The following is a 23,732-nucleotide window of genomic DNA, read 5'->3' as shown; positions in this document are numbered from 1 at the left end:
GCCAAATTGTTATTTTAAAACAAAACAAAACAAAACTCTAGCCTAAGCTTGGCTCAGATACTTGTGTCCAAAAAAGCAAAACCTGAGACAGTTTATCAAATACCCAGAAATTATTTTGGGGGGAGAGGTTTGCTGCAGGAGGGGGCAGCAAAAGGCGAGTTGATTTGTTCGCCTCACTTTCAGTTTTAACATATCTTCCCCAAATGACAAAACTTAAGTCATAAAAATAAATTATACGCTTTAATTTAGTATTCTCAGGCTCAGAAATTTATCCTTAATAAGTAATCCAAAAGAAAAGGTAATACCTCAATTGATACCAGTGACTATCCTAATGTTACGGAAAAAAATCATAAACTTCCCAGTCTAGTAGTAATAGGGAGATGGTTATATCAGTTCATTCATTATGAATTATAGAAACTAATTAACTTGAAAAAACTCCGTATTAAGTTAAATGAAAAAAACTAGACTCCAAACTGGGTATTATGAATTCCATTATGTGAAAATACATATGCATAAGCAAGGATGAAGGGAAAGTACAAAAAAATGTTCATTTACCATTAAGATAGTGCAATAAAGGATAATTTATTTAAAAAAAAAAACCCTTAAAAATACCTTCAAATTATTATCTTGCTTTTACAAATTTTTTTAAATATCAGAATCTTCTAAGTAACTGCTCCAGGGTAAGTACACTGAATTTTGTCCCCTAAATTCCTAAGGCTCTCAACTGACTCTTACCTTGTATGGCCATTTGATATATGTGACATAACAGAAAGGGATACAGACAGTCCTGGATTCCAGTCCCTTGAACTGTACCTTTCAGGTTAACAGCAGTGAAATGAAACACAAAAAAACTACAAGCTCATTTGATAAAGAATATGAATGTTTATAAACCAATATTCAAAATAGCTGCACACATCTTTTTTTCACTTGAATAAAAAAAAATCACATTGTGACAAATTTTATAACCTTAACTTAAAATACATGAATATTAACATTTACTAATATATTTACACATTTTATTTACATCATCAACAAATCTGATGAAAAACAGCATATGTTATTACTTTAACACAGCAGGTTTTGACCAGTCTTTGGAAATTGATCCAGGAATGTGCACTGCATTTAGTTAGAAAACATATTTCAACCTTTTCTGAACTCCTAGAGGTTACCTACTCACATAAAATATTCCAAAGCCTCAGTTTAAAACAAAACAAAACAGGAGCAGTTGTATTTAATCTCAAGAGACTACAAAACTGCCTTGTTTAAAAGTATGAAAATTCTTATGGTTTGTCTTTAAGTGTATGCTTTTATTTTTTGCATCAAAGTTACTTAATTGAACTTTAAGCATTTAATAGAAGTTATAAATACTGTTGTCGTCTATGGTACTGTGTACTTCATGATTTGAAACAGCTACAAATTAGTTCTTATACCCTTATGAGGTAGGGCCAGTAATAATCCCATTTTACAAAGGAGGAGAATGAGATGTGACTATTTGCTAGTGAAAAGGCTGAAATTTAAATGTGTTCGCTTAAAAACCACGCATTCTTATTAGCCTGCCAAATTTCTTTTATAAGTGAAGAGGTGTGTTTCAAGAGGAGAAGGCAGCGGGGTGGGAGGTTCATTCAGGTATATTTCAGAAAGCAAAGACAAGTACCTTCTACACTGGACACTTCATTAAGGAAAAAAAAATGAGGATTACAGGTTATCTGAATGTATCTGCCTAATCAATGGGAATTATCAACAGAGGACTGCAAAATCCTTCAGCAACATGGTATTTCCCCCTTTTTAATTTTTCCTGAGGTCCAAACACTATATATATATTTTCTAACTTCAAAATCTTCTAAAATTATGATCTGAATTATAATCCTGATGACAAACCAAGAGCTCTTTAATCCAGTGGGTTTTATTGCTCTAAACGTTATTTAGATACCAATGTATTTCCCCCCTCTGACCATTATAAAAATAATCTTTAAAAAAACTAAATGAGACCTCCTTTCAGGTTCTCTGCACAAAGATGTTTCTGTAAACACTTTTAAACCAGTATCTTAAAATTCCAAATTATTCAAGTATCTCTTTAAACATATGGCTTCATATATTGTAAAAACTGAAGCAAATATGTAAAAATCTTAAAATCCTCATCTGTAATTCCACAGAAATCATCTACAAAAAGCTATTTGCCTTTGTTAAAGCCTTCCCAACACTGTTTGGGAACTGGAATTCCATCTTGCATTACTATTACTTGCACTGTAAGTTTTGGAGATTTCTATTTGGATATTTAAACTCCTAAGTTTTTCTGAATTCTCCCTTTCGTTTTTCTCCCTCTCATTATTTCAGCATTGTATTCTGTTACTAACTGACAGTTAAACACTAGGCCTACCCACAGACTCATTTTTATAAGAAATTAAATTAAAGGCATGGCAATTTTTCTTCACTTCAAAAGCTTGATGCAAGGCCAAATTCACTTTTCAGTAATGAGTTTCTTAAATGTGCTCCCAACAGGAAGAAAAGAAAAAAGCTCAGCTGCTACAATAAACATACCAGCAAAGTAGATCCAAAGAAATGCCAATCAAATACAAGCAAGCATAATTCTCAAGAGAGTTCTAAATTGTATTCATGTCGAACTGAATCGCTTTAGTGATTCCAAGACATGACTGTTCCCAATCAGTTTAGCTGTTACAAAATGCAGATTAATTTTGGGTATATGCAGGAAACCGCTTCATGTTTTTTGTTGTTTCGAGTTCTGGTTCTTCTTTAAATTCCACTAACACTCATGTTTATTATTTCAATGATTGTGCTTTCAATACAATGACAGAGCTGTACGTCAGGATCCATGCTTCCAGTGTCCCTCGATCCATTTTTATAAGATGGATCTTTACAGATTCCAGACCATCCACTTGGTTTCTCCTTTATTTGTTGAAGACCTTAAAACATAAGGAAAAATAAATTAATTAAGGCAAGCAATCTGGAAAGGATTTTGGCCTTCCTATCTCAGATATAAAAATAACTCCTGAAATAAGTTACTACTTACGTGTGATAATTGGATCAATGTCTCTTGTCTGGGTGGCAACATCAGAGGCACAGACTTGCCCTATTTGGATCAGCAAAGACATAATATCCTCATAAAGTGGCGGAAATGCTCGACAAAAAGAGACCAAACTTGGCAAAGTTGGCATGAAAAAAGCATATCGCTTAGCCTGTGTTAAAACTGTTGGAAAGAAATGAAACAGAAGTGCTGATTTTACAGCTATAAATTCAACATAAATGGCCAATACAATATAGCAAGCACCAATGTCTGTGCTGAGGACATGAAACTTAGTAGCTTCCTAAGACACAGTCGGCCCTTGCCTTCAGAGAGCTCCCAACCTAGTAGTCAGTTATCACCCAACATATAAACACTTACGTCCAAGCACTGTGACAAGTGCATTACATGCATTACTTCATTCAATTCTCACAACTTTATGAATGAAAAAAGTACTTATATGATACCTATTTTGTATATGAGAAAACCCTTAAATAAACCTTAGAGAGATTAAGAAGCTTGTTCAAGGCCACATAGCCAGTTAGTGGTGGAGCTGGAATAGAACTCAGGCAGTTTAGGGTTTTAACCACTAAAAATTACAAAGAATTATAACATGAATTGAATACAATGGGAAGAAAAATGAATAGGTTATTATGAGAGCACTGAGAGAGAATATGAAATTGACTAAGCCATAAATTTGAAAGACTGAATTATAGCTCATCTCTTCTAAAGTAGTTTATTTTCATACCATTTTACTTAAGAGCCTAGAAGATGGTCGAAATGTTATGGTATGTTTTAGAACTTAAGGAAACAACTAATATATTTATCTCTTATTTATACATATAAATTAGATTTTTCTGGAACTCCAAGCATTTGTAATAAATTGTAACTTGTTTTCTATTGACATAATTACATTCAAAAAGTAGCGCTGATTTCCATTTATAAAATGTGGGAAGCTTAGTGTATTTACCATAAATCTGTACACAGTCGTTCACAAAGTGTAAGCTACAACTTGCCTACCTGTTCATCTCCTCTACACTACACATCACATTTGTAATACAAAAATTTTCAAAAGAATAATTCAAAAGATGGCATCAATTAAACTACTAGCGACACAGAAAACATGGTGTCATTAATTCGGAAAAAAACACGTACTACTTTATGTTAGAAATTTTTGTTATTGATGTTGGTTGGCTACACACCTGTTAGCAAAGTTCCCATGACATTGACAGCTAAGCGAGCCACACTGAGTGACTTTGGTAATGCATACTGGATACATAAATGAGAAAGCAGCTGGATAGCAAATATCTGCAATACAGAATCCAAATATTACATGTTTCTGAAGAATACCTTTAAGTGTTAAAAATTATAAAACATTTTATGTAATGAGCAAGATTAGAGGGAGATCAAAATTTTCCTGAAGTTCCAAAATGCTCATTACCTGTTTTTCAAGTTCTGGTTGTGCAATAAGTTCAGGTATGAAATCCAGACAGATGTGCATAGATGGAATTCCCGCGACTGTCAGAGGTAAAAGTTCACATGGATAACCCTATCTCAACAAGAAAGGGGGAAAAGTTAGAAATAAAATAACTATAAGTCAAATATAGATAAAAATACAAAGGCAGGTTTCATTTCCTTTATGTAAAAACTGCTCAGAAGATTACAATGCCCTACGTGTATGCAGGCATTTCATCTCTCTGCTGCACTAAAATAGAGATAAATTATATGAACATTTTATATGGATGAAAAAAATATTTTTTTAATCTGGACTTTAAAAAAAAAAATCTGGATTTTTCTCCATATTGCAAAGGACATGTTTGTTTCCATGATCTCCAGTTTCTAAATGATTCCCACTAATTTATGACTCAAAACCACCTCCCAAAATAAAGTTCAACCACAAAGCATCATTCTTTGAAGCCAGACCTGAAAGTGAACAAGCTTAGCAATGTTGGGATCCGCAATGTACATTTGGTGCAACAGACAACAGATAAGGCACTGGACTTCCCGAAGGTTACAGAGCAAGTTGTCTTCTTCTTCCTCCATTCCCTTATTTGGAGTGCTGGCAGTAATAACACTTTGAACATTCCTTATCAAGCTGTCTGGATTGACACCCCTTGCCTTCTCTTCTTCAGTAGGTAAGCAAATCTCCAAGAGAATCTGGACAGCTGCACTATCCTACAAGCAAAGAAAACACAGTGAATTTAAGACGTTTCTGAGAAGTTTGTTTGAAAACCAAATCTGATTTTGTTTTCACATGAACAGATGTGATAAAAAAAATCACTTTCCAAAAAAAAAACAAAAACAAAAAACAAAGACGCACTTCCAAGAGCAAATGTGTACAATCTAAATGGCAGTGATTCTCACCTTTTTTAGGGCCATGAACCCTTTTAAGAATCTGAAGAAAAGTGTACCCCCTCTCAGCATAAAAATTAACATACGTAAACATATTGCACAATTTCAGGGTGGTCACATCTCTCTAAGGCAGATCCATGGACCCACTGTAAGAACACCTACTAAAAGAGTATTCTGATCCAAAATGGGCCCAAGACAAAAGCTGACTTCTAACCAGCATCTCCTTTCCTTCCTCTTAAATTCCTACTTCCCTCAGGATCCTATCTTGTAGTCGCCTCTTTTTCTCATCTCTGAAGATGGTGGTTGATAATTAATGCCTAAAAGTCACTCCCCGAAGCTCCTTTCCCTTTTAATTTGAAGGTGTGCTTTTTAAGGCTCTGGTTTGGCAAGGAAAGATTCTGCCCTACCAGCCATTCCACCTGTACAACTCGTTACTCAGTCTACAAGCTTGAGTGTCATTTCATGAAAAAGTAGTTTCCTGAGGGGTGATCTACTTGAAACTTTACTCTATAATCATCATTATTCTTGAGTTGAGGAGTTTTGGGTCTGGGGTTGTTAATTATCTTCTGTTGTTTTTGTTTGTAAACTCTGGAGCCAGACTGCCTAGTGTTGAATCCTACTTTCACCATTTACGAAATGTATAACCTTCAGCAAGTCACTTAACCTCTCTGGGTCTCATTTTCCTAATCTGTAAAAATGGAGAAAATACTCTTATACTCATAGATTGGTTGTAAGTATTAAATGAGTTAATACACATAAAGAATTTAAAATAGCACCCAGCATATAATCAGCATTATATAAATGGTAGTTACTACCATCCTCAATCCCTTATCTGAAATTCTGAGGGTCAGATTTATTTTAGAAGTCAGAACTGTTTTTCTGTAATATTATATAATACCTCCAGGAGAGACTAAGGTAGCACACTGTAATCAAACATCGTAATATTTCTGCAGCAAAACATACCAATATTCACATTAAGTGGGATAAAGGCCATAAATAGCTTCACATCAATTCAGGTCAAGTTTTGCCACAAATGAGGTCACACCAGGTCAGGTTTTTCTGCCAACTGAATTACCAAAAAGAATGCTTCAGTTTTCATAGCTTTCTGGACTTCTGTATTACAGATAAGGGATTGTGGACATATATTATTACTCTAATTCTCTTTATTGCCAATGAAAGGATTTCAGAAAATGTATTTCCAACTAATAAAACATTTCTACTTTGAGGCCCTCAAACTGTTTTAACATTCAGTCATCGCACATGTTTTGCAGTAGTCAAAACTGACTATCTAAGGCTTCAGTAAATTCTACATTGTTATAAAACTTTTCTAAATATCAAATTGAACCTGCTGATATTGTCATAGTATTTATCACTGCCTGGCATTTTGTTATATATATACTTCTCCTTGTTTATCTGTCTCCACCATTTAATTTTTTTCCACCATTTGATTTTAAGAAAAAACTCTTAAATTTGGTTAAAATGTCAATCTCATTTAGATGGCTATTAAACTAATACCATGAAGATTATTCCTGATTTTAATAATATAAACCATCTGCTATTCAGAGGCAAAGCCAACACCACTATAATATATGTTCTGTAATAAAAGGAATGTACAATATGTCATCACTGTATATAGACGACATAATATGCCATCTATTTAATTGGTTACATTAGCAGGGAAGCCTTTGCCCTTATTTAGTTTTTACCTGAGCAGCCAGTAAGGCATTTTTCAATTCCTCTCTGGTAACTTCTGGGCCATCAGCTTGTCCAACTAAACCTATTGTATTATTCTGAGAAGGCCTGTCTTGCTCTGCAGTTTCCTTGAGATGTGCACTAAGGTAGGCTTTGGATGCAAGAAGATACCCATTCAACATATGTAGAGTAATATCCATCAGTGGGGGGCATCTAAACACAGAAAGAAGAAAAGGAAAATACATGAGAAGGAATATAAATTTATAAATTTACCAGAGCATGATCAATCAGTTTAAATAATTAGAAAAAATTGAACAGTACCTGAAAACCTGAAAATAGTAGAAAAGTAACACTTTTCTTTTCCTACTGAAATACTCATTCACAAAATCAAAGTTTAATATACATATGTAATTCTCTTTAAGGTTGTATAAATAGTATTATCTATTTCATCTTATCAGCTAAAGTCAAATATAATGAATGCCCAAGAGAAAAGGCATTCCTTTTTACCAAAATATGGCACTGCCAATAAATCTCTTCAAAATAGCTGTCTGCAAAGAAAAAAATCATCTGTTAATTGATTAGATGAAAGAGACTAGAATAGAATATTTATTCTTTCTACTCCTGTTTTTTCTTTGGAACTAGACAACTCTGTATTTCAAGAGCACTTCATCCACTTGAACTGGTAAGTTATTTACTGAGCCTTAGTCTCCTCAACTATAAAATGAATATAGCTATTCATTCCTCAAAAATTATCATAAATTAAATTTAAATGAGATAAGAATAGATATAAGAATTAAATATAAAAAAGGAAACAAAAAAAGGTAATATGGGAACCACCAAAATTTTAAAACCCAAGCCCTTAGAAAAACGTGACAATGCCACTTCTCAGCCTCTAACAGACTGACCATAAACAGGCACTACAGCTTTGTTTTTAACTGTGAGACACTGGAAACAGCTTAAATGTCCATCAATATGGCAACTGTTTTTCTGCAATGTCCAAATTTTCTATAATAAGTGTGCAAGTATTAATAGTGAAAAAATGTTACTGGTTAAATAAATCATTGCAATGTTTCCCCAAATGGAAGGTAAGAATCACCTGGAATATTTATTCTGAAAAAGAAAAAAAGTCCTAAGCTCCACCAGACATTCTTAATTAGAGTTTCTGGAGGACAGGTCTGTATATATGGAATATTAATCTATAGATGGAATACTATGCAACAGTTAAAACAATGAGATGGAACTATGCATACTAATATGGAAAACCTGTTGAGAGCATTAAGTTTTTTTAAAAGTATAAAAATAAAACCTATAGTAAAATACCACTTACAGTTTTTAAACGACCCAAAACAAAAAAAGTAAGTATTTCTATTTATAAATTTGTAAATACATAGAAAGTAAAACTACATACACACAAGATTATGACAACTAAGTTTCCTCTAGAGATGGAACTGGGATTGATCAAAAGTAGCCAAAGAGGAGTTTTGCTTTAACAGTGGCAGCGTGGTAGATATAAGAGAACAAGACTTTTCACTGTACACCTTTTTCCTGTTTGTGCACTTATCAACGTATATTATGAAACTTTTCATGCATACATAAGAGGGAATATTATAATGAACCTCTAAGAACTCATCACCCACAGTTATCTACACGTAGCTAGTCTCATTTCATCTACACCCTCACCCACTGCCCCATCACCACCATGGATTAGTTCAAAGCAAATCCAAAATGTCACATCTTTTTATAGTTTGATATTTTTAAAAACCATTTGAATGATCACTTGGAAAAAATTAAATTTTAAAAAGTGAACAAAGTTAAAAAGCAAAGTGAACAATAAAAGAAAAAAACTGCTATATATATATATATGTATACAAAGTGCTGATATCCTTTATAGATAAAGAGCTCTTCAAATCAAAAAAGGTAAGCATTCCAATGGAAAACTAGGCTAAAAATATAAAGAAATACTAATAGCCAATAAGTAGATTAAAATATTCAATCTAACCAAAAAAAATTAAAATGGGAATTGACTTTTCGCTTATCAAATTGGAAAATCCTATATAAAATAGTGTAGGAAAGTGCACAATATCGAACACTACTATGGGAATGTAAACTGGTTCAGCCCTTCTGGATGGCAGAGTGAAAACAATGAATCAAAAGACTTGAAAATGAGTATGTTCCTTCTGCCCCGATAATTACATTTTTAAGAATCTGTTCTAAGGAAATAGTACACAGAACCATGACCACAGCACTATCAATAACAAAAAATGGAAATAAAATATCCAACAATATGGGATTGAGTTAAGCATAGATAATCTATGTGGAATACTATGTAGCCAATTACTATAAGAATATCTATTAACATGAGAAAAGGTTCACAAGTTGTTAAGTGAAAGATCCAGGCTACAAAAACATTTCATACATCATGAAAGCATAATTTAACAACTTCCTGAACAACTGGAGGTGATTTAGGTGAAAGGTTACCTACTTACGTGGATTTTTAACACTGATAAATTGTTCTAGAAGCGGCTTTTCTCTAGAAGTATTATTTACTGTTGTTTTCCTTTTATTAAATAGACACTTAATGTCATTTACACTGTTTATTCTTCTTCTGATTCCTATTTCCTCTAAGACTTCAATCTCACCAAATCTTATTTGGTGATTCTGCAGGTTTTGTCATTTCAAGAATCTCATCCCCAGGGTTAAAAAGACAGATGAGTATATCAGAGTGTATCCTACCTAGTTAGTCTTCTCCACTCCAGTTTCTCTTCCCTCTAAACCATCTGTCATGAAGCATCTCTTCTTGAGTTACCACCTAAATGACCTCTTCAGCCTAACATTCAAGGCCCTCCATAATCTGACTCCAACCTAATATTCCAAATCTAATGTTCTCAAAAACTTAGCCCTCCACTCCAAGCCTTTTTCATTCTTGCTTCTACACTTTTCTCACACTATTCTTCTTCATACAATACCTTCTTTGACCTCCTAACCCCATCACTGTAGTATCTATCTATTCATCTAAATCCTGTTTCTACCCTTAAAATACAAAACAGGTCTCACTTCCTCCTGAAACTTTTAACAGCATTCATTTACTACACCATCACCTACATATAGTCACATTACCTAGCTTTCCATGTATTTGTCTTCTTTCCCCATAAAGATGATCATCACTTTAAAGACAGGCCCCTTGAGTTGTATACTTTTGTTATCATTTAGCTTAGCAACTAGAAATTCAAATATGAATGATGTCAATTAATTCTGCCTCTTGAGGTGAAGCTACTTCAAGACAACTGATTAAGTTCAGCAACTGGCAAGGAATTACAGACAAACGTGGAGTCAATGAAGCTAACATCACAATCAAGGAAGCCACAAAGGTCACAGTTTTAATGCATGTCACGGTTCACAATACCAATTTTTTGGAAAGCCTTTTCTGACAATGTTAGCAGAAATAGTATTATTCTTTACTATCTTGACTTTGAAAGGACAGCCACTATTGGGGGTTGCCAAAACCAACAATGACATTTTGCCAAGGCTAGGTTTTATTAATCACATTTTAAATATTAAACTGAATATATAATTCATGAATACAGACAACCAAAACAAACAAACAAAAAAACACTTCACAGGTTATACTGCCAAGTTCTCTACAAGAACACTAAAATATAATTTTATACTGAATTTCTGCAATGTCCTTTGACGCTCCAAAGCATAACTCTAAGAAATAATAAAAATGAAACTCAAATGACACATACCTGTGTACCCTCTGATCACATCTCAGCACAATGAGAGGATCTATCATCAGGTCATTCTGAGTATACTTTTGCTGTCGTACAAACTTTATTGAGGGCTGAAGTGCATTAACTGTCATTACCCACAGCCTGGTGAGAAAATAATCATATGTTTAAAAAACACTGTATCATAACTGAAACCTGTAGCCATCCAGGCCCTTCTGTCTTAGAAAGATATATTTAGGAAAAAATTTAAAAATTGGTATAAATGAACTTGGAAAAATTAAAAACTATAGAACTCTAACCTATTATTATGTCTCTGAAATAAATGAAGATAAAACAATAAACACAAAGTAGTTTCAAAAATCTTCAGTTATAATGGAATCATGGCCTGTGAAGTGAACATTTGAATTAAAAATACCTCAATTATACCACACTTGCTCTATGACTCTGTATAAGTCATTGAGCCTCTCTGAACTGTTTCCTCACCTGTAAAATAGGAATATAATACCTGTAAAGGAAACGATATGCACCAAAGCAATTTGAAATTGTAACTGGCCCCCAAAATTAAGTCATTGTTCTGTATTTATCATCACAGAATCTCAATGTGAGATGTCACTTTGAGATTAGACATCAAAACACTATAAAAGTGGTTACTAACCTGACTACACACCAGAATGACTAAGGGATATGTCAATATGGAGGGTGTCTGATCTCTTACAGGGAAGATCATGAGTTTACCAACCCCATCTCACACACAGCTTGCCCACTTTTAAATGAGCAGACAGCCAAGGATCATCAGATATTTAAAGGATAAGCGTCTACCTTGAGAAAGATTAAAATATACAAACAGAAAGAAAGGAATGCCAAAGAAACAGAATATATAGTTAATATCCTTATAGGTTAGAATATCTCATATATGAAACAAGAACAGGAGGCATTTACAGATATTCAGATAAAAGCTCTTAGAAATTAAAACTATAGCAGAAATATTTTCTATTCAAAGGAAAGATCAGAAGATAACACAGAGGAAATATCCAGCAAGTGTATTCAAAAGATAAATTTAAAAATAAAGGAGAAAATAAAGAGTAAGCCTAAGAGGTTTAAAAGGGTTTAAACTTCATTTTTTTTTTAAATTCCAGAAAACAGAGGGGGAGGCTAAAGATAAAATCCTACACTTAGGCTAAATAACAGTCACATGTGAGGGGAAGAATAAAAATCTTTTCACACATGAAAGTCTCAAAAAAGAAAAAAAAGTTTCCCAAACACCCTTTCTCAGGAAGCAACTTGGGTGTGAGTTCCACTCACTGAAATAAGGACCTAAACTAAGAAAGAGAAAAACATGGAATCCAACCAAGAGACAAAAGCAATTCCAGATGGCTACTGTCTGTGCATGTCCCAGACTGAAACATAAGGATGAAAAGCTCTGAAAAGGTTTCCAAGAAAAACTGTTACTGCTGTTACCTGATGTGTTACAACTAACTGTAATGTAAATTTCCCCTCAGTAACAGAGTTTGAGGGTGAATTAGTTCTTGATACAAAAATACAAAAAACCTGAACAAATGGAAAAGAGGCAAACAGCTCAGAGTTTTGTGTGTGGGGTGGAGAGGGGGGCAGTTGCTTAAGAGAGAAATTGTAATCAAAGAATATCTTATAGATCAACCATAACACTTATGTAATTACAATAATGTTGAATGTTTCTCTAACCAGAAATTTTGATATAACTGTGTTGAGAGAAATGGGAGAAGGGAGAGTATGTGTTTAGATAAGTGCTAAATCTTCATCTTGTGTAGTAGAAAGTCAAAAGATAATCTTTAAATTGGAAAGCCAGGAAATTACAGGATAACTATAAGCATATGATTGAGATATGTGGTGGGATATAAATGCCAGAATGAAAAATCAACTTATGTGCATTCATTAATTTGATATAAGTAAAAAAATCAAATTTAAAAAGCATAAATATTCCTGGACCTACTGAATCAAAATCTCAGGGAAGCCCAGTATTTGTCTATAGAGCTAACCAGGTGTTTTGATGCAATCTGTGGACCAGTACAGGCCCATTTGACTAAAGACAAAATAACGAATCCAGTGTTCTCTTAAACTTTAATGCACATTAGAATCACCTGGGGAATCCTTAAAAAAATACTAATGCCCGACTCCCACTCACAGACACTCTGATTTAATTGGCATGGGTTACAAGTTGGGGATCAGGAGTCTCAAAAGCTCTCCAGGTAATTTTAATATGCAGCAAAATTTGGAGTCACTGCAAAGATGCAAGACACAATGGTAACCTAAATCACGATTAGCCACAAATGACTCTACACGAGAACTTACTTTTTAAAAACTTTCTCGAGTTGGAAATATTTTAAGGTATCTCTATGTCTCCTAAGATGAAGTTCATTCTTTAAAGTTATAACTGCTCTTTAATTAGTGGTCTTCAGAAGGGATTTATATTGTTAAATAGTAAACAATTTTTTTCAACATTAAAGTTTAGGTTATTGTAAATAATCACTGCTATACACTCATCTATTATTACACATAACAGTACACTGAAATTACCTTCTAGGCATCACGGTATTAAGAACCATCCATAGTTTATTGACCGTTTGAAGAATTCGCCGGGGAACTCCTGAATTCAACAGCTGGTTCATATTGGATGTTAAAACTTCTGCATATGGTATAAGTTCGCTGGCAGAGAGCAGGGTCAAGTGTTCTAGAATCTGCATCACTTGTGTGTGACTCACTGGGACAGCTGAAAATGCTAAAAGGAAAACTTAGTAGTCAACCTAAATTCTATACAGCTTACCAAATAGGGAGTAATACTGCCCTATCAGGCTACAGGCCAAACAAATAAAGAAAACAATATTGCTTAAAAACAGTAAAATGTTCAACCCTAGCCAAAGTATTGCCTTTGGTAGGAACATCCATTTGAAAAATTCAAACTTCTTGACACCATCCTCTGGGTAGCCTCCTCTGTGGACTGTAAGCACCCAGCAAATTGCTGTTAGTAAAAAAATACCTAGAACTGTGCTCCTTCAATAGAATACTCACTAACCTCTTCTAACAACTGAGCACTTGAAAGGTGGCTAGTCCAAAATGAGATGTAAGTGTGAAATAACACACCACATTGCAAAGGGTTAGTAGGGAAAAGCTGTAAAATATCTCACTAATAGTTTTTTTTTATGTTGATTACATGATGAAATGATCATATATCAGATATATTAGGTTATATAAAATAATTATTAAAATTGTGCCTTTTTTTTACTTTTTTAATGTGGCAATATATAGAAAGTTTAAAATTATGTGTGTGGCTCACATCACATTTCTATCTGAGAGTGCAGCTCTAGAACATTGTCAACAGCAAATACACTGTTCTATTCTATGATACTTATTTCTGACCAGTTTCATAAACTCAAAGAGAATTACTTTAAATATATTCACCAAAACATTATTATATCCCCGGGAAAATTCTGCATGATCTTAAGATTTCAATGAGCCTAACAACTCTCTGTACCACTAAAGGTGTAAAAGGGTACCAACTTACTATACCTTCTTGAAGTTGTTTAGGAGAGTGGTTTTTGGCATTATTAGTCAGGAGCATTCGCCTTAACAGGGTATCAGTCCCTGTGATTTCTTCTTCACAGATCCAATCATCCACGATGCATAAATGTGGGTAGTTAGTTGCAAGGAGACGTAGTAAAGCAGAATGTAAGCCTTGAAAAGTTACAAGAAACCAAATGGATTCTTCATTCTTAAATTACAAAAATCTTCTCTCTCCTCTTCCCCGTCTCTTCTCTCCCTTTCATTTTCAGCAAGCCAAAGAAATCTGCACTTCTTACACATGTATATATACTACAGCTTGAACTTCTGTTCAGTCATACAGCCAAAGAACCTGCTTGAAGATTCTGATGTGATCTGATACACAGGAAGCTGGAAACCACTACTTTTATCAAAAGTTGTCCAGCTTTCTTCCACCCTATCCCAGCATAAAAGTCTCCCACCAGGAAACGTTGTTTGACAGAGCAGTAGTTCAAGAGTTGAGTGGGGAGGAAAGAAAAAGAAGGTAAAGGAATGTTCATCTGGGGGAGATCATATAAGGTTTGAAAAGGGCCTCACTCAGAAATTCTGATAGGTTTCTACAGAACGTGGCCTCTCCTCCAACCCAGCTGAGAATCATTGCTCTAGATGGGTAATATTAAAGTTGCCCACCTTGAGTGCCTAAATGTATACTTTATATACATTTTCTCATTTCACCCTAACATTCCTACAAGGTAAGCAAGGAATACAAGCCTGTAAGGAAACAGGCTGAAAGGTATTTAGTAAGGTTCCCGACATCACACAGCTAAGAATGTCAGCCACTCAAGCAGTACTGATGATACCCACAAGAGGGTGCACTTGTCTTCTTTCAAGAAGGGTTAAGGACGCTCAACACTGACTACATCAAAATCTTGTTGCTAACCTTTGGCTTATAGCATAGTTTAACTATTCATGACTATTACTGCGTAATATGAATAACGAAAAAATAAATGATGAGACTGTAAAAATGCCTGTTTAGACATGATACCCCACTATATTAAGTGTTTGGCACATAAATACCTAATGTTGTTACTATACAATTATTATCAACATTCTTCAGAGATGGAAGAGTTAATAATAAGAGTATTAGTAGTAATAAAAGTACTTTAAATCCAATCAGCCCCTTGTGATGAAACTTAGATCAAATCATACCACTGTTTAGTCCCAACAGGGTAAGTACCTGCTTCCTTTCTCATAGAAACTGCTTAAAATGTTTCTGTTTGAAAAGACACTCTAACAATCAAGAGTGGTATTATTTTAACATTTAAATGCACAAGTCTATGCACTGTCAAGACTACCCCAAACCAGTCACGAAAATGACTGCTTACAGTAGTGCAAATTAATCTACATTTCATAATTTATTCAATAAAACATGTTAGTTGCCAAATGCTGCCAAATATAACATCATTTCTCTGGAAAGAGATTATGCAAAGATATAAGTAAATAAATGCAGACATCTGGCTAAATATGACCAAACAAAGCTCACGTTCATTTCTGAAGCCAACTATAATAAATGAAAAGAAAATTCCAACTTCAAAAAACAAACCAAAACACACACGTTCAAACATCATAAAAAGGTGTTAAATTAAGAAAAATTTGATTTTCAAAAAATATTACTATATTTCTATTTGACGGTTTCACAGTAAAAATATTATAGTAATTACATACTATAGAATGTAATGGAGGGATTAAAAACTATAAGGTAGACTCAAAAAAAACGAGGTAAGACCTACATGAAAAGATTTCCAAGACTCCAAAAGAAAAAAGCAAGTCACAGAAGAGATGGGTTTTAATACCATTTAGGGTTTTAAAAAAGGATTTTTTTTTACTCGTGTGTGTATCTACTAGTTCCAACCATATGGAAACTGCATTTTTGTAGGTCAAAAATACTTGAATACTTGTAATTTCACACTGTTCAACCCGTAGAAAAGAATGTCTGAACTTTCACACCAAAATAAAATAGCTGGGGTCTTTGGGGCGGGGAGAGGTTTGCAGCGAGTAAGATAGTGAGGGAGACAAAGAGGAATTTCACTCTTAAACTGGGTTTTTAGCAGTGAGCACCTATCACACTTTGTAGCATTATAATCAGTAGTATTTTTTAGCAATAAACATTAGCAGTAAAAAGCACATAAAACAAATACCTCCCAGCTCCTGCTGCAGCCCTTGAGCCTGTCGAATGAGGAATTTGATGGGAATCTGATCCATTAAAGAAGATGAATATGATTTGGGCTTTCTTTGCATGGCAGCTGTCAAAGACACAAAGGATAAGATAAAAGAGTCAGAAAAACAGAAACCTTAACCTTCAAATGGGAACAAAAACAATGTCCAATTACTTTTAATTCACTTAATCTGTGAATATAGCTCACAAAAGACAAAGAATAAATACCCAAATGGTGAATACACAGGAAGAGCAAGAACATACTTAAGGGCATGATCTGGAAAATGCCCCAGAACTGAAACTAGTGGGGAGAAAATCATGAGTGAGAGAAGCCACCTGCAGAAATGCCCCACACTGGGAGGGGGAGGGGGGAATAAAATTAAGACAAGACTCTCCCAGACCCAATTAGGAAGCCCAAATGCAGTCATGACCACATAACTTAAACCCTCAACAGCTTTTTGTTTAATCATATTATATTACAGTGGTGACTGACTCTTTCTGATGAAAGTTGGGAAATATGAATGACTTCCTTCTCTCACAACTTCTACCTTCAGCTAGCTAACAAGCCCATCCTGTTTTTTTTTTCCCCCAAATAAATCTATCTTAACTTCTGTTCTTTTTTTGCTATCCTAATTCACTCCCATGTTCATTGCCATGTTATTTACAATAGCCAGGATATGGAAACAATCTAAGTGTCCATCAGTGGATGAAAGGATAAAGAAAATGTGAGATACACACACACCACATACACATACAATGGAATATTATTCAGCCATTAAAAAGAATGCAGTCTTGCCACTCACAACAACATGAATGGAACTGGAGGTCATAATGCTAAGTATTTTAAAATAAGCCAGACAGAGAAAGACAAATACTATATAATCTCTTTTATATGTAGAATTGTAAAACAAAAAAAAAATTTAAAACCACACAACTCATAGATACAGAGAACTGATTGGTGGCTACCAGAGAGACAGGGGATGAAGGGTGGAAGAAGTGGATGAAGAGAGTCAAAAGGCAAAAAGAGAAAAGAAAAAAGAGGAAAAAAGAAATTCAATACTAAAAACCAATTTGAAACCACAGCTCTGTGACCTTCATGGATATAAAATAACATTATTGTTTATACAAAATAACATTAAAGAGGAAAAATGGAATTAAAAAATTGTATTTCTAAGATGAATAGATTGACTATAACTATGTAAAATGCTTATTTGTACAATTAGTAAAGATAGATTATTCTGAATAACCAAAATGGCTTAATATTAAAAGTATATGTATGTAAGTTCCAGTGATAGTCAAATCCTGATTCCAACACATACAACTAAGGGAAGTCACTTAACTTCCCTGTGCTTCAGTGTTCTCACCTGTAATATTAAGATAACAACAGTACCTTTTCTCACAGAATTGTTGTAAGGGTTTACATGAGTTAACAGATGTAAAGTCCTTCAAGTAGTGTCTGGCACGTAACAAATGCTCAAAGCGTTAGCCAGCATTATTAAGATCTAAAGTCCCCATGATTAGCTTAGGGTAAAGTATCGTTATTTAAGTTTCCAGATCTATGAAATTGAAGACAAAATCCTGATCACATTTTAATGATTCCATCAAAGAACTAGCAGCCCATGAATCCCTGCTAAAAGCAATTACTTCTTTAACATCCCTGAAATACATCAAGGATATCTCAATCTTTCATTAAAAAACTCAACTATAATTTGAAAGGCCTATGAGGTGGTCATTGATTTTTATATATGCAACATGAGCCATTACATTTCCAATTTTCTTCCAATGTATGGCTTTCAAAGATTCACATCTAACTTTTAACCTCATCCTCAACAAAACTGTGGAAATATTTTGAATACTATTTACATTGCCCCTAGTTTTTGTGACATTTTAATCCTTAAAACAATCCTATGAAAAACTAATTCACTTTGGAAATTTCTGTAAACTTGAACCAAAACCAAAAAAAACCAAAAAAACAAAAAAAAACCACAAACAAAATGGGGGAGGGAGAAGAAATGAAAAGAAAAAGAAAAGGAAAAAAAGGTCAATTTCACTTGTTTAAAAACAGACAGAAAAAAATCTTATTAAAAAGAAAGGTAAATCAAATCTAGCACTAAAATGCTAAAAGAAGAACATACCCAGAGCAAGTAGGGTCCATTCCAGAAATATAAAGTATTAATTATTGCATGAATTATATAAGTAAACCAAACAAATTATCATAACTGCCCCAAAAGTTTTACTTAATAAACATTTTTTTAAAAAGATACTCCAAGAAATTCAGAGACTGACTAATCCAAACTAAATGTCAATACCTTTCCTGTAACCAGTGTAACTTAAGAAAAAATTATACAGAACCTATATAAAGTAAAATTATAATGACAGACATAAAAATAAAACTTGAATAAATTCATTAATTCAAAACCATTTATTAAGTGATTACTATGTATCAAGTAATATTCTAGATCCTAGCTATGGTAGCAAAAAAACAGACAAAATCAGCCTTCGTGAAGCTTACATTTTAATAATTTAATGAAAAAATTATTTCATATTCCTAGGTGGAAATACAATTTTGTAAAGATGTAAATTCTCTCCAAATTAATCTTTAAGCTTAACATAATTCTGACCAAAATTTCAATATAATTTTCTTCTTTGGAATCTGACAGAATTATTATAAAGTTCATGTAAAAGATTAAATATGTGAAAATGGACAGAAACACTGAACAAGAACAATAATGGTGAAAGGGACTGGAATTGTCAGACCCAAAAAAGAAAATCCAAAACCAGACATAGCTTTGTAATAAAACTTCAATATACTTCAGAGCAACTTCTCAAAGCAACAGGAAAATAACAGATTATTCACTATGTGGTACTGACAAATAACCAATTACAAAAAAATTAAAACTAGATCTGTACCTCATACTTGACTCTAAAATTAATTAAAGGGATATATAAATTTTAAAAATGAAATTAAAAGGTCCTAAAAGAAAATATAGGTGATTAGTTATATAATGTTAGTACCTAGCTTTGAAAAAGTTTCCTCTCCATAAAATTACATAATTAATAAACAAATGATAACACTCAGTACTACAAAAAAAACTGGCATGCACATCTGATACAAATGTCTTATACAAAATGTCTGTAACGGTATAACTTATCCGGAAAGCAACATGGCAATTCATTTTTTAAATCTTATGATTTTTCAAAACCTTTTTTTAGTTCTACATGTAGGACTCTGTCCTAAGGATAGACATAATTATACCTGTATACAGAGTTAGCTCTAAGGATATTCATTCCTCCACTGTTTACAGTGGCAAAATCTGGAAATGATTTAAATGTCCAGCAACAAGGAATTTGTTAAGTAATGGTACATATTTATGAAGATACAGTATACAACTATTAAAAATCATGTTTTACAAATATATGTATATATATGCATGATTGGGACAATTGTGCTGTACACCAGAAATTGAAACACTATAATTGACCATACTTCAATTTAAAAAAATAATAAAAAAAAATTTTTAAATCATGTTTTAGAAAAGAATTTACTCTAATAGGCAAAAATTTTAAATGTACTATTAACTAAAAAGGGTGGGTTAAAAACATATTATGATTCCAACTTTGTGAAAGCTATCATATATGCAAAGACTGAAAGGTTTTCTAGCAAAATTCTCTGGTAAATATTTCTGGGTATTACAATTATGGGTGGTTTATACATTGGTCTTTGTACTTTTCTTATTTGCTAAATTTTCTCCAGTAAACACACTGGAGAAAATGTTCTTATTTTTAAAAACGGTTCTTTTGCTTTAAGTAAGACATGTACACAATTAGGTAAATAATGAAGTAAGTTTAGCTGTGGAAGAGCAAATTCTCTCATGTTGTGACATATCCTGCAGTTACTTTTTCCCTTTGGAGATAAGAAACCAGACTGGGAAAAAAATCTAAACCATCAGAAAAAATTCTCCAAGGCAAGGCCAACCCCTCTATTTGTCTTGCACATCCTGTGTCCTCTCACCTATCAATGACAGCCCTTCAGGGATTCTCTCACCAACCTTCCCTCTCTACTAGATTACTCCCAACAGCTGAGAAACATTCTCCTAGCTCTTTCACCTTAAAAAGAGTCCTATCCTGACCTCATTTTCCTCTCCAATTACCACATCATTTCTTTCCTTCTCTTTACAGCTCCTCAAAAGAGCTGTCTGTATTCACTGTCTCTAGCACATCGCCTCTAAAATTCACTACAATCAGGCTTTCATCCTAGGGGGAAAGAAAAGTAGTAACTTTAGCAGTAAAACTGTAAAAGTCAAAGAACCCCCAGTAAGCTATATGTGGTAATCAGCTGAACCTCAGTCCCAACCTTACTTGACCTATCAACATCATTTGACGTCAGTGATCTCTCTCTTCCCTTTGAAACATGCTTCCCTTGGCATCCAGGACATCACATCCTCCTGAGTCTCCTCCCACGCCTTCCCCCTTGGCGATCTTACTCAATGTCATGATTTTTAAACATCATATATATGCTGAAGAATCTCTAAGCTTCAGTCCAGGTTTATCCCCGCTAAATTCCAGGCCAGTATATACAATTGTTTCCTTAACATCCCCACTTGCAAGTCTATCACACACCTCAGACTTAGTATGTCCAAAACCAGCTCCTGATGCCTCACAGACCTGGTCATTTATTTCAGTTGATAGACATTCTATGGCTCAGGTCAAAAGTCTACACACCAACCTTGGCTCCTGTCTCTCAAACCTCATGAATCCATCTCAGCTCTACCTTCAATATGTATATACACTGCTACCAGCCCAAACCACCACCATCTTTTGCCTAAAACTTAGAAAAGCGTAATAACTTTCCTCTAATCCCCTAGTTCCTTTTCCAAGACCCAGCCTAGGCTGAGTTGTACACCTAAACTAAAATTTTCAACTTTCCAACTGAGACCAATCAGATTATTGGCATAAGCAGCAGCGGTTTCACAGGAACACAGCACTGAAGTGAGCATGTCATTGGGGGCTGGGATACATAATCTTTAAAGATTCATCCAGTCCTAAAAATTCCGAGTAACTTGTTAGTTCTGCAATGGTATATACACAAAAGTTGGCTGTAGTAGTCTCTGTACTGTTCTGTATTAAAAAAAAATTTTTTTTGCTAGACATTAATTTAAATAAAAATTAAGGGTGTATGATTGGTTCCCTGCTACAGTACTAATGGTCTGAGTTCTCCCCAGAATACCTCCTTATAATTCATTCCTCTACTATTAAATCACAAGTGTCACATTCCTTAACAGAATTCATTATAGGTGGATAAAAGTAGCAGACTATTATCTAACACTTATTATTATACCATCTTATTCCTAATATGACAAAGACTATAATTACAGTGGTGGGATATTATCTCTATAATCCTAACAACTGTAGTCAAGAAAGAAGGCAGCTGAGAAATTCACAGTGTATTTAAAACACAACACTTCAGATAAATAAAAGAAACTGATCTGTCAAACACTGAAATGTAACTTTAATTTATATCTTTCAAAAAGTAAAAATCGGGAGAGGGATGGGAAGGGACAGTCTGGGAGTTCAAAATTTGTAGATACTGACAGGCATATGTAGAATAGATAAACAAGATTATACTGTATAGCACAGGGAAATATATACAAGATCTTGTGGTAGCTCACAGCAAAAAAGAATACGACAATGAATATATGTATGTTCATGTATAACTGAAAAATTGTGCTCTACACTGGAAATTGAACAACATTGTAAAATGACTATAACTCAATAAAAAAAAAGTAAAAATCACTCAGCTATTGCAAAATAATCACTCTTACAAGAATTTTCCTTGCATTATATACTCAACGCCTACCAAATTTCTAATGACACTCTTTGTTTTAAATATGGAACTACATATATTAAGCAAGCCTAATATAGGTGAATTTTCTTTTTCAAATAGAGGAAAACACACTACTTTATATTGATATCATTTATGCTACATCTGACCTTCTGATATTACATGAAGTAGCTAAGTTTGAAAGTTCAGTGATAATTTTAATGGCAAAGGAAACTTCCATTGGTTTTTTTTTTTCTGTTACTTTGATTAAACTTATTCTTTCACTAATGGAAGGAAGAATAGGGCAAAGATTGAAATCAAGCAAAAAAATTTCAGTTACAGTTCCTTCAGGTTTATCTTTTAATTTACATTTTAACTAGTAAGGTCACTAAAATTGTTAAAATACAGACAATTCAATTATCTATTAATTCAGTCTGCTAAAAGGAGCACTGAACCTTAAGGGGCGGTTATGTGCCCACATGAACACGTATTTATGTACCAGAATACAAAATGCCCACACTGCAAAGACTACAGAATGACGCTGGAACTTGATAGACGATTTGACCTTATTTTTTCATATAGCCGCCTGGAAAGTAAGAAAACAAAAGCAAATAAGATGAATTCTCACTAGAAGCACTCCCATATGGACAACTTACCTAAAGTCTTTGTGTTTGCTAGGAGGGCTTCCTCATAAGACAGTATATAATAAAGCACTAAAAGCTGTGCCGTTATACTGAAACGCTGATTAAGGCGAAGGTTGTCACCCTGGAGGTAATATTATAAACACTTTAAAATACTATGCGATTTCATAAGTGTTTTTATAGTAAAAGCATTCAAAATAGATTATTCAGTGTTGCTGCTCCCAAATTCAGAAAACTAGGAAAAATCTTGCTGTGTTTGCATTAAACTCAAAGAAGCAATCTGAAGTCTAAATTAAATCTGAGACGGCTTGGGAGGTGAAAAGCAACATGCTTAACAGTCTTTAAGATAGAAAAAAAAAAAAAAAAGTCAACAGCAACCCCATCAGGCTACTTCTGAAAAAGGCTTACAGGAGTCCAAAGTATTATCTGAAATCAGCATGAAGAAAATAACTCCTAAAAAGATATGGTATAGTTAAGTATATTTGGAGAAAAAAGATTTTCTGCAAATTTTCCATAAACAATCTAGGGATAGCTGAGATTCCCAGGAAGCTAAACAGGCTGTGTTGAACAGGTTAAAATGTCATATAGTCTTTTATTAAACACACAATCTCCAAGACATTCCTTAGACTTTAAAATGGAGCTTTTAAAATAATTCCTCAAAAAGTGCCTATTCGACAAACTATCTGGAACTAACACCATCCTTTTAATATTTATAGGTGATCTAAAGAAATTTAATCCCATTTTAAATTCA

General features: G+C 33.7%; 1 protein-coding gene across 3 annotated transcripts in view; it reads right to left on the bottom strand.

Moving 5' to 3' along the window:
* Positions 1–563: 563 nt before the first annotated feature.
* Positions 564–23,732, bottom strand: part of INTS2 (integrator complex subunit 2) — a 44,040-nt gene continuing 20,871 nt past the window's right edge. For 2 of the 3 annotated variants that reach the window (XM_031468023.2, XM_010990452.3), the window contains exons 15-25: positions 22,997–23,105; positions 16,503–16,607; positions 14,335–14,499; positions 13,345–13,546; positions 10,810–10,935; positions 7,078–7,276; positions 4,943–5,194; positions 4,461–4,568; positions 4,222–4,327; positions 3,029–3,205; positions 564–2,921 (exon numbers count right to left, since the gene is read on the bottom strand). In XM_031468023.2, the coding sequence (XP_031323883.1) occupies positions 2,752–2,921; positions 3,029–3,205; positions 4,222–4,327; positions 4,461–4,568; positions 4,943–5,194; positions 7,078–7,276; positions 10,810–10,935; positions 13,345–13,546; positions 14,335–14,499; positions 16,503–16,607; positions 22,997–23,105 (1,719 nt within the window). In that variant the 3' untranslated portion in view covers positions 564–2,751. The remainder of the gene's footprint in view (positions 2,922–3,028; positions 3,206–4,221; positions 4,328–4,460; positions 4,569–4,942; positions 5,195–7,077; positions 7,277–10,809; positions 10,936–13,344; positions 13,547–14,334; positions 14,500–16,502; positions 16,608–22,996; positions 23,106–23,732) is intronic. The other variant, XM_064494992.1, reaches the window with a different exon arrangement.

The sequence above is a fragment of the Camelus dromedarius genome, chromosome 16 (genome assembly GCF_036321535.1).
Source record: "Camelus dromedarius isolate mCamDro1 chromosome 16, mCamDro1.pat, whole genome shotgun sequence".
NCBI lineage: Eukaryota > Metazoa > Chordata > Mammalia > Artiodactyla > Camelidae > Camelus > Camelus dromedarius.
This window is presented reverse-complemented; position numbering and strand designations above follow the sequence as displayed.